Below are 13793 nucleotides of genomic sequence, written 5' to 3' on the forward strand. Positions count from 1 at the left end.
GGCCAATAATCATAAATAAGGTAAACCCAGAAATTGCAGTGATTATGACCATGGCAAGGAAGAGAATTAAAAAAGAAGGATAGGACGTTATAAACTAAATTAAGTGCCAGAAATCAACTAAGTTGTAAGAGAAAGGGTTGACAACTTGGCATTTAGTATTCTGGTTATTTTTATTTTTCTGGAGGAAAGGTGGGGCATGTTACTTTAAGATTCCACAATAAGATTTAAATCATTCACACCTACCACCCCTGTTCATTCACAGCTTCATTGTTACAATGTAAACATCCAACACTTGCCATTAGACAATTGTACTGGGGAAAAAAAGAGGAAAAAGTGGGAGTATGTCTTTCTAATGACAGAAAGACATACTCCCACTACAACTAACCCTATTTCAGAAATGTTGGCTGAAATAATTTTTATTATAGCAATACCAAACAACTCAGCAAGTCAACCAGACTCGTTCTCAGCGAGCCAACTAGACTTATTCTCAGCAAGCCAACCAGAATTATTCTCAGCGAGCCAACCAGACTTATTCTCAGCGAATTTATCTCAGGTGTATCCTTCGGAAAGCCCGAATACTTTGTGAGGACTGTATTCATAGGATATATGATCTAAAAGTACATGATCATGTCTTTCTTAAAATGAATTTTTTCGTCGTAAACTATCTTTTATCTCAGGGATCTCATCAAAATAAACGCAAATCAAAATGACAAATCTAACTCGCTATGAAAAAATGTTGTGACATGTTTATGTTTAGGAAACTTTTCTTGATTATTAACAGAGATGAGATTGCTCCAGTAAGGATATTTCTAGAAAGAGAGGTTTGATTTATAAAATGATTGTTTGTGAATTTTTAAGAAACAGATAACGAGGTTAATAATTATGCACTTAGCAGCTGCCATCCTGGGGGTCGACCCTGGGGTCATACGGGGGAAGAGACTTTTGTCGCCAATTTTTGTTCTAGGACGGGGGCATTGAAGTGCATTTGCACTTCCGAGACGAGACACATGGGAAAACACCCACTGGATTTTTACCATTGCCGCCGTCTTGAGCATAAAAGATCCTTATCATGGGGACTGGTTATTACCATTGATATCTACAGATGTAAAAAAACTACCACTACTACTAATACTTTTTCCAGTTAGTCGCCGGCAAAAAGCCACATAGGATGTTTTTAACTTTGAGCCCTGTATAGCCCCGTATAGTAAACACAAGCTGAAGTAAGTTTTTGTTTGTGGCAAAGAACATTCTTTTGGAGCATTACATTGTTTGAGTTTGTAGAGCATACTTCTTTGTCCCCAGGGGAGGGGCATTGGTAGCTTTATGTTGAACAATGTTATTGTTGGTTAGGGGGTTTAGGAAATGCCTTTACACAAATGCCCAGGGGTTCCCCGGGGTCACCCTCTCACCCCCCCCCCCCCGGGACGGCCGCTGGTAAGTGCATAATTACCATGATGAATAAAGCAAAATTTTTTGTTATCAGTTGCATATAATTATAGCTCGTTGATTTCTTTGCCTCTGGAAAATGTTGTCAAATAATACCATCTGGCCCTATTACAGTCGACTAATACATATTGGAAAACTTTATATCATTTATTCTCATCACATTTGCAAAGAAAACTTTTTGACAAGTATTAAAAGAAAAGTAAAGGCTACAAGACATTACATGATAATTTTTGCACTTATTAATAACTTCATCTACACTTTAACTAGGTTTTTCGTTTCCTTCTTGCGAGATTCATTATTTTTCTTCTTTCTTCTCTTTCGGGTCTTCTTTTTCTTCGTTTCTGGTTCTTTGAGGATAGTAAGAAGAAATTGTTGTCGTCAGTTGTTTATAGGTTTTTGCTAATGGTCATGCGGGATTGGCCTGAATTTCCCATTTTGGAATGCTTTGAGCAAATTAGAAACTGGAGAAATTCACCAGCCATGAAACTTAACGAATTTTGTTTGTTCAATCTTACCCTCACTTAAAGTCTTCCTCTCCTCATTGTCATGTCTTTGCTCTCCCAAGTCCTTGTCATCTTTAAAGTTAAAGAGAGAGGCCTTGATTTTTTTTCTTTTCGCAGTTTGCAGTTAAATTTATATTATGCATGAGTCTATAAAAATATAACTTTATAAAGGTGATTTCTTTTTACTTTATTTAAAGTTTGCTATCTTTAGAAGTACAGAAACAAATAGGTTTACGGCTTCACTTTTTCATTTTTAATTTTTTTAAAATTCTGTAAAGAAAATTCTCTACTTACCAGGAATAGTGGAATCAAGGGATTTATCAGTAGCAAACTTGCCATAGAAAGACACCTGAAATCAACCAGAGTTTTGAAAGATAACTAAAATTAATAAGATCAATTTCTAAAAAGAAAAAAAAAACTAAGGAACCAAATGATCTGTTTTGATTTTTCTCACCTCATCATATTTTCCAAATATTTCATTTGCTTCATCTTTTTTCTGTGAAGTAAAATAGACATAAACCATTTTTTTTTTAATTTAGCTGTTACTACATGGCCTTTTCAAGATCCTTTTTGCATGTTACTTACCCTTGTTATCAGGCACAGTTTTTCTGATTGGACGAGATTATCAGTGGGTAGTTTTGTATCAGAAAAAAAAAACAGATTCAAGTTGATGTAATGTAAATTAATCTTGGGAAGTCTCTTGACCCACCCAGTCATACACCTCCTGTAAATAAATTGATGAGAAAGAATGTAAGCATGTTGATGCTTAATTATTAAAGGCCATGCATTATAGCTGTATAGAGTGCAGGCATATCTATTTATCAGAGCAGGTTTATGTATATATATTTATAATTAAGCCTCCGAGGAAGACCAAGATGTTCGAAACTTCGAGCTAAGAAACCAACAAAGCTACATTGGAGTTGGCCTCTTGACCATCACTTTTCTGCTTATATATATTTAACAATTATTCCACGAGCGCGCGTTGGATATGAGATGACAGATAGCCAACGAGGCACATAGCCTCGGAGAACCTTAATCCGGAAACACTCCCCAGCAGGTTCTTGGGTGAGACATTTTTTTCTCATGGCTGATACCTGATATCAAAGTATTGGTATTTTTTATGTCTTTGATATATTGTCAAAAGTCAATCACCCAAGGTATGCAGCATTATACAGCTTACCACAAATTAAATTTCTTATTCAAAGATCTTCCTTAATAATTTGGTTGCAATTGTTCAAGACATTAAATTCTCCTTTTTTTTATTTTGGCGACATAAGTTATGACCACCACATGAAGAAAAAAATCCAAAAACACATGAAAACCAAGAGTAGGGAGGTTTTTCTGAACAATCATTGACCATGAAGTTAATTTGCATTCCTTTTTTGCAGAAATTTGAACTGCAACAATTATACTAGCCACGCAACTCCCTTTCCACCATGGTCATGTTTCACCAGTTATTGCAGCACATGAAACTTATAGAACATGATTTTGCACATCGGGGATTTATATTATTTGTTAGTACTTTGATGAAAGGTATCCAGCAACAATAACTATTTTGGTTTAATTTGTAGTTTAAAGAATTTACTTACTCTTTTCGCTTTCTCTAGTAATGAGGAACCTTCTGCTCTTTCGATCCCTTGGATGCTTGTCCCCGACCTTTCTGCTACTTGACTTTTTAAATGAAATGTTTACAAATTTTGTTAACCTTTTAACAATAGTTGACTATCATGAGTTGAATCAGCTCTAAGAATTTTGTTGATCCAATTTGATACAAGAACAGTTCCAGAATTTTTAGCTAAAATTAATTTTGTGGAAAAAATTCATTAATGAAGGAAATCTTTCTTATGGGTTTCTTTATGCCTTCTTGTGCATTTTATGCTATTGTTTTACAAAGAAATGTGATATTTACTTTAGATTTCATTTTATCATGGTATGGCCCAACTCTATGCATGAAAGATGACGACATCTTTGCCTCGTTTATATGATACATGAAAAGGCAGTATTTGTACATGAAATTTATCCTTTTCTCAATATTTTCACTAATGTGACTAATCTCTGCATCCAAACATTTATAACTAATTGAAAAAATAGATATTCTTCAATGGTTTACTCACCAATCTCTTGTAGAAGTAGATGAGAAATGTTCACATAAGTGACAAATTGTATGTTCCACTTGATCATCACTTACATCTTTCAGGGATTCTCCTGGGTGTAACACAATGTCTGATGCCGATTGTAAAACTATAAGTTTAAAAACTGGGTAACCAGTTCAATATTAATTCAATATGTAAAACCAAACATTGTTAACAGCTATTGGGACAATTTTAGGAAACACATTTCTAAGGCAGCAATTTTTCATAATTTTCAAGTAAAAAACATTGGCATATCTTGATCTTGAACAATTGATAGATTTAAACTAAAAAATATATATATTATGATTCATTTTCGATTCTATGCAAGATAAGTGATTCGGTTTTTTTTGGCAATTATCTAATAACATGCGATAGGAATCTGGCGCTCATTTTCTGGTCTGAATCGATTCAGCCACGTTGAACAATAATTTGCTATAAATTTCAGCTCGAACAGTAAGATTCAGGATAAAATGACGGAAAACTATGCAAAAAAGTTACGAATACGAAATGAAATTGAAAATCAATTCTGTCTTTTTGTTTTTTTACAGGTTCACAAGAAGCCTTCGGGTAATTTCAAGAACGTGTCTCCATGTATATGTCAATAAAAATAAACATTATGTTGCTTGAACTTTCTGAGTTTTATTCACTCTAAGATCTAAATCGTCTGGTCTGAGATATAAAAGCTTGGTTATAAGAGTGACTATATCGCAATGGGAGTTTAGTTTTACTTTTGATTGGTTGGGGGTGACGCAAGTTTCAGGTACTAATTACGGAGCGAGGTTAAGTAGAGCCAATGTCATCGTGGATTACCTTCGACGTTCACTCAAAATAATTCCGTCGTAATTAACTAGTTAACTCCCATGAATGACCAAAACAGAGTTCCTCCTTACAATATTCTTATATTATCAAGCAGACGAGTAATGAGAATAAAGAAAAATATCAGCTAGGGGATCATTAGTTGATCCAATACCAAAATCATAAGAATTGTATGGCAGATAGTTAGGAGAATTGCTAATTAGATCTTGGGAGTAAAAGGGTCAGCCAAAACTTCCTTACACTGGTGATGACTGAATTCTTGAAGGACTAAAATATTGCACCTGTGACTCGCAAAATATAAAAATTACACCTTATAAAAAGTCCTTTGAGGAGAACGCAGTTTTTCAAATGAAGAATGAGAAATTTATATTTAAATGAATCATATCATATGGTTAAGTTAAACACAAGCGGCCGGCTGAGAAAACAAAGTCAAAGCCAAGAAATTGATCTCATTCATGGATATCAATCATCAGTGCCACTAGCATTTAGCTAAGACTAAAGAATAAAGATATAGATAAACAGGACTGGAAAAATTCAGGAATGAAAGCTGCGATAAAACTTTTTTACATACTTTAGTACAAATTCTGAACATTAAACATATCTATCGAAATTATCAGACCGTGTAAAAGGGTAAATATTTCTCTCTTAACATCTAAACTTGAGTGGTAGATATGAGCCTGGGAATATTCTTTATGGCATTCATATACTTGAGGCCACAATTTTTTCCCTGGATTTTATTGTCTCAAAGCGGCTGAAACAATTATTGATGAGAAGTAACTGATATGACGAACTGTTGAAAAAGTTCTATTGATTTTTAAATTAACAGAACTTTTTCATGTTAAGAAACATGAGTCAAACGTAAGCTGAATCTTCCTTCCTCGCATGAGGTACAGGATTTATACTTTTGGAAATACGAGATTCGTGCGTTGCTCTATTTAAGGAGATAGGTTGCCACGAAAATAGGGAAAATAGCAGACTTTCGTGCTTTTCCAAATGCAAGTTGGTAATCATTCTTTAAGAAATAAAGTTTATTCATCTGACGAGTAAATGTTTGCAATCTTGCACCTGTGACAATTATAAAACAAAAACAACTGAAGAAAGTGACAATTTATTGATCTCTTACAAAAAATGTCCACAGCTAGCAAAACCGTCGCAACTCTTATTCGTCAAATCTTTCAGGAGAGACATCGCTTTAAAGATGATTACTCGATTCATCGTTTTCACCGTTCTTCTCTCCAACATTGCTATTGCCGCAGTATTGGGTAAGCAAGTCTCATCACTCGGGCTTTCAGCAGTAGCGAAAAATGCTTCTTCACCAAGTGAATGAGATGCAGCAAGAGTCAGTCATGAGGTCTTAATGACATGTATCATTTTCACTTTCCAGACCAGGAGCCCCCAGTTTTCACATATTGCCCAAAAGATATCAACATAGATGATATCACAAATACAGTAATCAGAGTTAATTGGGATCGTCCATTAGCCAAAGACAACTCTGGAGCACCTTCCAGTATACAGTGCAACAGAGTATCTGGAGAGGAATACTCTGTACCTGGTTCGTATCAAGTATTTTGCGAGGCCAAAGATCAGGCTGGCAATAAAGCGGAATGTACCTTTCAATTAGTTCTAAAAAGTAAGTACACAGGGGTCCTTTTGTTGATAAAGCGCCTCTTTAGACTAAAAGGTATTTTACAGGACATTTTGAGTGAAGATTTTGAAACTTCCCCGGCCGTAGCAGCACAATGGAATGGACTACAGGACAGTTCATGGAAACCATTACGGTGACGAGTCAAAGTATCGTAAACGTTAAGTGATGTATTAGAACTTTTTAAGATGCTTTTTAACAGTCCCTGGCCACATGTTGTATTTTAAGTCCAAGGAGTGATAGCTACTGGGCGTCTCAAATAAAAAAAGACAGTCCCGGAGAAGCATAGTCTAGTTGTTAGACTCCCTGGTGTAACAACCGTAAGTCTTCTCTAAATAAATGGCTGTTTAAATAATAACAAACACTTTGTCAACTACAACAGACAGCGTGGCATCCAAAAGCGATGACCACGCGCATGCGCAAATCGAACCACTGGAACCGTTGGAATGGAATGGACATTACAACTGGGAGAGGCTTATAAGTGAGAGGGCTTTTTTATAGGGGTAGCTTATTAGATTGCACGCAGTCATTTTGTTTTTTCGGGGACTAAAGACGTAAGGAGAGAGAACAAGAAAGTCTTTTAAAAGTTATTATAAATTCATCTACAAAAACATATCTGGAAAGATATACAGAGCATTTAAGGGTTAAAAATATTCCACACAGCGCTTTAAAATAACACGTGTTCATTTTATCTTTCCAATCACATTTGCGATTTCTGCCCCGCTAAAATCAGTGTTTAACTCATGTTTGCCTCCTGAGCCTCTTACGCGTCACACAGCTGATCGTAACAAGTTATTGGATAGTTTTGCTCCCAGCCAAGGAATTACAGTGCTGTAATCCATCTGCTTCTTCTCGGACAGCTGCGGGGTTAGATCAATGAGAAATATCTCGGCTTCTCTGCCGTTTTCGCCATATGGTGAAAACACGAGAGGGCTGAGGTAGCCATGCTCGACGTGCAGTGACGCTTTTTCTCGTTCTCATTGCTCGAGGGAGCCTTGCCAAGTTTCTGGTTCAAGTGGATCTTTCCGTGATTTTTAAAGTGAATGCAAACCGGGAAATGAAGCTTGTAATTTATTTTTTCTACAGAAAAACAATGTCCCTTGTACAAGCCTCCTAAGAATGGTGTTCTGGCCTGTTTGTATTTCGGCTCGGACCCTGCTTGTGCTCCAATGTGCCAAAAAAATTTCGACTTCGCCTTCCGTCCACCTTGGATGTACCTGTGTTCTGGTGGAAAATGGCACAATTTGGGACCTGGGAATTACGGACCTTGGCCTGACTGTTCTGGTATTGTTATGCTTTCGAATAATAGTTTATTTTATAGGTTCTTGTGCTGGTAACAATGAGCAACTTTAGTTTCCTATGCAGCCCTAAGATGAAACATTGATCCTCTGATCAAATGATTTCCTATTTAACTTTAGCAGCTAAACAGATCAGATCCCGGCAGTACGATGACATCCCAAAACATAAAACCAAAAAAAAAAATTGGAACAGGAATTAGAAATTATAGCATGACCTAAAACACTACTACATCTTCATTAACCTCACAGATCAGTCAAGAAAAGTATTGTCTTTCACTTTGAAACAAAAGCTAAATACTTTTTAGATAAAAGTGATGGGAGGTCAGTTTTGTTTTCAACGGATTCATACTGAAATTATTAATAATTCTTAGCCTAGCGATGTTTTTATTCTGTTGAATGGTTCGGTGAATTGTTTTCATACGGCTCTTCTCTTTCATATATTTGAATAAGGTAATTGATAACTGAATGGTTGAATAAATGAATGAGTGAAGAACTTCGATTGCATTTTGCCGCAGGGCCGTCTGACGGGAGTAAAATGCTCTTTCCTGAGCATTACTTTGATGGTGACCAAAAAGATCCTGTCGTTCAAATAAGAATGAACCTCATTTCTTTAATGAAGATGTTTGGCTTTTGCAACTTTGGGTCTGCAAACTGCGTGGCTGATAAAGTTGAAGTGTACTTTTGAACCTCTAAAGGTGAATTTATTGCAGATAGATACCGACTAGGCAAAAAGTATAGATAGCGATAAGCTTTAAAATGCGACTTGATGTACTCGCTGAATAAAGGTTACAAATACATACATTGGTACGTACAGTTTTTTAAGGGTGAACGGGGAGGGGCAGGGTGAGGGAAAACGAGGAACGAAAATAATTTCCTTAAACTGTCCTGTATTCCATTCCACTGCACTGCCACTGTAACTCGCTACAGCTGGGGAAGTTTACAAATCTTTACTCGAAATTTCATTTTATAAAACTATAGTTTAAAACGTTAAAAACGTATAAAACGTATAAAACGTTGTTTGCTCACTCGAGCTTTTGAGCTCAAAAATTCTAACTCTAAACCATTTTTTTAAAAAAACATTGAGTTTTTTTTTTTATTATTCAACTCTACACCAAAAATCTAATGCTGACTGTTTCATTCGACCAAATACCAAAAATCTTGCGAATTACTTAAATCTCTGTTTCGTCAACATTCTCTACACGAATATGATTTACATCCAGCATTTCGGCTGATTGTTTCCTCAGAAATTCAGCGGCTTTAGCTTCTAAACATGCGCGATATCCCTCTCTATGATAAGCAGCAAACAATTCTGGCGTGTAGAATTGATTCGAAGTAGAATGCTGCGGAAAAACCACCCACAATCATCTAAAACCACCTACAACCACCTTCAGAATACTATTGGGTGACAATTTGTGACAATGTAAATGCACATCGGAAATGCGAAATGACTGAAAGAAGGAATGACCTAAAACCACCTACAACCATCTAAAACCACCTACAATCACCCACAACCACCACCTACAACCACCTTCAGAATACTATGGTGTGACAATTTGTGACAATTTAAATGCAAACCGGAAATGTTGTCCAGCCCCATGATGGTGTAATGGTCTTTTTGTTTTGCTGTCTAAAAATGAGTTAAAGGTGTTGGCAGGCCAAATACGTATCATAGTCTCGCGGCGCTGTGATACATGACCTTATTAATGGTTTTGATATAAAAACATCAATAAGTAAAAGGTGTTGACAGGCCAAATACGACTCATAGCCTGTGGCAAGGAAGGGAATTAAAGAAAAAGGAGAGGAAGTTAGGAACTAAATTAAGTGCCAGCAATCAACTAACTTGTAAGAGAAAGGGCTGACAACTTGGCATTTAGTATTCTGGTTATTTATTTTTTTGGGGGGGAGGAAAGGTGGGGCATGTTACTTTAAAATTCCACAATAAGCTTTAAATCATTCACACCTACCACCTCTATTCATTCACAGCTTCATTGTTACAATGTAAAGATCCATCACTTGACATTAGACAGTTGTACTGGGGAGAAAAAGAGGAAAAAACAAGTGGGAGTATGTCTTTCTAATGACAGAAAGACATACTCCTACCACAACTAACCCTATTTCAGAAATTTTGGCTGAAGTACTTTTTTATCATAGCAATACCAAACATCTCAGTGAGTCAACCAGACTCGTTCTCAGCGAGCCAATTAGACTTATTCTCAGCGAGCCAACCAGAATTATTCTCAGCGAGCCAACCAAACTTATTCTCAGCGAGCCAACCAGACTTATTCTCAGCGAGCCAACCAGACTTATTCTCGGCGAACCAACCAGACTTATTCCCAGCAAGCCAACCAGACTTATTCCCAGCGAGCCAACCAGACTTATTCCCAGCGAGCCAACCAGAATTATTCTCAGCGAGCCAACCAGACTTATGCTCAGCGAGTCAACCAGAATTATTCTCAGCGAGTCAATCAGACTTCTTCTCAATGAGCCAGACTTACAAAGTCCAGTATCCTCAGCAAATCAAAGCCCAGTATCCTCAGCGAGTCAAAGACCAGTATCCTCAGCGAGTCAAAGACCAGTATCCTCAGCGAGTCAAAGACCAGTATCCTCAGCGAGTCAAAGACCAGTATCCTCAGCGAGTCAAAGACCAGCATCCTCAGCCAGTCAAAGACCAGTATCCTAAGCGAGTCAAAGACCAGTATCCTCAGCGAGTCAAAGACCAGCATCCTCAGCGAGTCAAAGACCAGTATCCTAAGCGAGTCAAAGACCAGTATCCTCAGCGAGTCAAAGACCAGTATCCTAAGCGAGTCAAAGACCAGTATCCTCAGCGAGTCAAAGACCAGTATCCTCAGCGAGTCAAAGACCAGTATCCTCAGCGAGTCAAAGACCAGTATCCTCAGCGAGTCAAAGACCAGTATCCTCAGCGAGTCAAAGACCAGTATCCTAAGCGAGTCAAAGACCAGTATCCTAAGCGAGTCAAAGACCAGTATCCTAAGCGAGTCAAAGACCAGTATCCTAAGCGAGTCAAAGACCAGTATCCTCAGCGAGTCAAAGACCAGTATCCTCAGCGAGTCAAAGACCAGTATCCTCAGCGAGTCAAAGACCAGTATCCTCAGCGAGTCAAAGACCAGTATCCTCAGCGAGTCAAAGACCAGTATCCTCAGCGAGTCAAAGACAAGTATCCTCAGCGAGTCAAAGACCAGTATCCTCAGCGAGTCAAAGACCAGTATCCTCAGCGAGTCAAAGACCAGTATCCTAAGCGAGTCAAAGACCAGTATCCTAAGCGAGTCAAAGACCAGTATCCTAAGCGAGTCAAAGACCAGTATCCTCAGCGAGTCAAAGACCAGTATCCTCAGCGAGTCAAAGACCAGTATCCTCAGCGAGTCAAAGACCAGTATCCTAAGCGAGTCAAAGACCAGTATCCTAAGCGAGTCAAAGACCAGTATCCTAAGCGAGTCAAAGACCAGTATCCTAAGCGAGTCAAAGACCAGTATCCTCAGCGAGTCAAAGACCAGTATCCTCAGCGAGTCAAAGACCAGTATCCTCAGCGAGTCAAAGACCAGTATCCTCAGCGAGTCAAAGACCAGTATCCTCAGCGAGTCAAAGACCAGTATCCTCAGCGAGTCAAAGACCAGTATCCTCAGCGAGTCAAAGACCAGTATCCTAAGCGAGTCAAAGACCAGTATCCTAAGCGAGTCAAAGACCAGTATCCTAAGCGAGTCAAAGACCAGTATCCTAAGCGAGTCAAAGACCAGTATCCTCAGCGAGTCAAAGACCAGTATCCTAAGCGAGTCAAAATCCAGTATCCTCAGCGAGTCAAAGACCAGTATCCTAAGCGAGTCAAAGACCAATGTCCTCTGCGAGTCAAAGACCAGTATGCTCAGCAAGTCTAAGAGCAGTATCCTAAACAAGCTAAAATGAAAGCATTTGATTTGGGGCCAGTCAAGGTATATGGATCCCCTACAAGTGATAGCTTTAGATTTGCAGCAAATTTAATTCCAATAAACGCTATGAGTCTTAGTATTTAAAGCAAGTTGAACTATAGATACAAAATAAGGGACAATCATAATAACCTTTGGAATAAAGCTCCAGGGGAATTGTCCGAATTTCTGCAAAAGAACAAATATGTTAGCCAAGTCACTGGTACCACTAAATAAGGAAAAAATCTATATGAGAGTGAAAAGAAACCATTGAGTGCTGTATAATTTTTTAAATATCAACCTGAACTTTAATCAAGTGGAAACTATTTCAAGAAGTTGATTCTGTTTGCTTTACTTGCCTTTCATAAAAAAATAGCTGTTGATAATGGGTGCATAAATACTCCTTTTCTGAGTTTTAACCTTGATTTCAATGTTTCCGATCAGCGGAGAGAGTGATCTCAGGATAAACAATGTTCTTCCTATTTTAAAATTTATAAATGAGCTCTTAACAAATTTCCATGGTTGTGATAATTCCACTATCTAATTGACTTGGCAATTACCTGGTTTTTGAAAGTAGTACATTTTTTACTAAGCCAAGTTATCTCCTAACTCTCCTAGGCTGGATATTCAAGCTCTTTTCCTTTATAACTTGGCTATGCAATATGGTTAAATTACCACAGATTGCTAAAATCTCTGTGCCTTTTCTCCTGAGCGAATAAATACAAAATGGAAAGTACAGAAACATATCTGCCTTCTAAGTTGTTTCAATTCTTCATAATGCATGAGATAAATGAATGAAAATCCATCAAAATCATAACCTCCACACATCATGGCTAATGTGGCATTACATTTCTATGTTTCTTTCCTTTTACTTCATCTGGTAATTTGTCTTTCAAGTGGCTCTAACCAAATGATAAAGTTCAGTGGTTGAGATCCTGAACTTGCATCCATTGTTTGGACCTCACAATGAATTACAATAATTTATAAACAATATTTGGCAAATGAAAAGGTCAACTTTTGGTTTCACCGTCGAACAGCATACGTAGATCACTGTACTTAATTCTCACCTTGATAAAAAATAAGGGGCCACCCTTACACTCGTTTTTCAAGTGAATAACCTTTTTCACAGGGACAAAACAAGCCCTACTGACTAAGATTTACCTAATATTATGGAAATAACAAGAAAAGGCCTTGAACCAGTTAGGAGCTTTCTTTTTAAATTGTTTATTGCATAAGAAATGTGGTGAAAAATAATACCGCAAACAATGCATAACGATAGTTGCTTGGTCACGCCAGTTACTTTTTAAAATTAGTTTTAATTTTTAATCCAAGAAAAAGGTAATCTTCGGAACGAACAAACATGACAGAGTTAAAAATCGATCTTTTGATGTACTTGGTTAAAGTAGTTGATTAGCCTCTCCGTGTCCTAGAAAAACTTCGGCGTTTTATCTGGGCCAGACTCCAAATCAAAGTAAATTAAGAACGTATCCTCGTTTGCAAGCGAACTCAGTTCAAGGTCAGATCATGGGTCATCTTTACTTTCGGAACGTAGTGACACATTTCACAGGGAACTTCATAAAGAAAAATTTTCGAAATCCTTATAGGAGCTGCGTTCGACTTTGATCCATCTCAAACCTCCAGTAAACAAGCCTGATTGTAAATAGTTATTGAATAATGAAACGCTGGGGCCAAATTTATTCAAACATGGAATTGTTTCGCGTAACTCCGCTCAAAACCCCTTTGGCTATTGGACAGGAGGGTAATCAAAACCTTTGCTTGGAATGTATGATACTGTAATAAGAATACGTAGCACTAGTTTACTTGTAACATAAGTTGAACTGTGAACTTATAAAATTCAGCTGAATTTAGTCACGTACTTACCCGACTCTCGACTATTGCCTTGTAAACAACGTAGCAACCGGTATCATTTCAAAAGCATAGATGGGTCATCATGTAACAAAAATTGATTGTTTATGCGATGTATTCCACTACATACCCGTTAAGCAACTTCTAAAAGGACTGCCATTCTCGACACACGC

At 37.5% G+C, this 13793-nt stretch overlaps 2 protein-coding genes and 1 long non-coding RNA gene across 3 annotated transcripts; 1 reads left to right on the forward strand and 2 right to left on the reverse strand.

The window, feature by feature from the left end:
* Nucleotides 1-249: 249 nt before the first annotated feature.
* Nucleotides 250-5641, reverse strand: LOC148726669 (uncharacterized). The gene is made up of 6 exons (XM_088728011.1): nt 4064-5641; nt 3539-3620; nt 2535-2673; nt 2404-2445; nt 2244-2298; nt 250-2021 (listed from the first exon to the last, which is right to left on the reverse strand). The coding sequence occupies exons 3-6, from the start codon at nt 2664-2666 to the stop codon at nt 1918-1920; spliced, it is 333 nt and encodes a 110-aa protein (XP_088584137.1). The 5' UTR covers nt 2667-2673; nt 3539-3620; nt 4064-5641; the 3' UTR covers nt 250-1917.
* Nucleotides 5642-6001: 360 nt separating this feature from the next.
* On the forward strand, nt 6002-8634 carry LOC111341904 (sushi repeat-containing protein SRPX2). The gene is made up of 4 exons (XM_088727947.1): nt 6002-6159; nt 6282-6527; nt 7626-7823; nt 8353-8634. The coding sequence occupies exons 1-4, from the start codon at nt 6096-6098 to the stop codon at nt 8520-8522; spliced, it is 678 nt and encodes a 225-aa protein (XP_088584073.1). The 5' UTR covers nt 6002-6095; the 3' UTR covers nt 8523-8634.
* Nucleotides 8635-9738: 1104 nt separating this feature from the next.
* Nucleotides 9739-13793, reverse strand: LOC148726670 (uncharacterized). Its single transcript, XR_015989773.1, has 3 exons — nt 13636-13793; nt 11908-11943; nt 9739-9869 (listed from the first exon to the last, which is right to left on the reverse strand). It is a non-coding gene; the product is annotated as an uncharacterized LOC148726670 (long non-coding RNA).

Source organism: Stylophora pistillata, chromosome 7 (assembly GCF_964205215.1).
Source record: "Stylophora pistillata chromosome 7, jaStyPist1.2, whole genome shotgun sequence".
Lineage (NCBI taxonomy): Eukaryota > Metazoa > Cnidaria > Anthozoa > Scleractinia > Pocilloporidae > Stylophora > Stylophora pistillata.

Excerpts from the sequence above, each read along its gene's own strand:
- LOC148726669 (XM_088728011.1), bottom strand. The coding sequence starts at position 2,666 with ATGACTGGGTGGGTCAAGAGACTTCCCAAGATTAATTTACATTACATC. Across the intron at positions 2,446-2,534 it reads AACTGTGCCTGATAACAAGG|AAAAAAGATGAAGCAAATGA; the intron begins GTAAGTAACATG and ends TTTACTTCACAG. Across the intron at positions 2,022-2,243 it reads CCTTGATTCCACTATTCCTG|ATGACAAGGACTTGGGAGAG; the intron begins GTAAGTAGAGAA and ends TTAACTTTAAAG.
- LOC111341904 (XM_088727947.1), top strand. The coding sequence starts at position 6,096 with ATGATTACTCGATTCATCGTTTTCACCGTTCTTCTCTCCAACATTGCT. Across the intron at positions 6,160-6,281 it reads TGCTATTGCCGCAGTATTGG|ACCAGGAGCCCCCAGTTTTC; the intron begins GTAAGCAAGTCT and ends TTCACTTTCCAG. Across the intron at positions 7,824-8,352 it reads ACCTTGGCCTGACTGTTCTG|GGCCGTCTGACGGGAGTAAA; the intron begins GTATTGTTATGC and ends ATTTTGCCGCAG.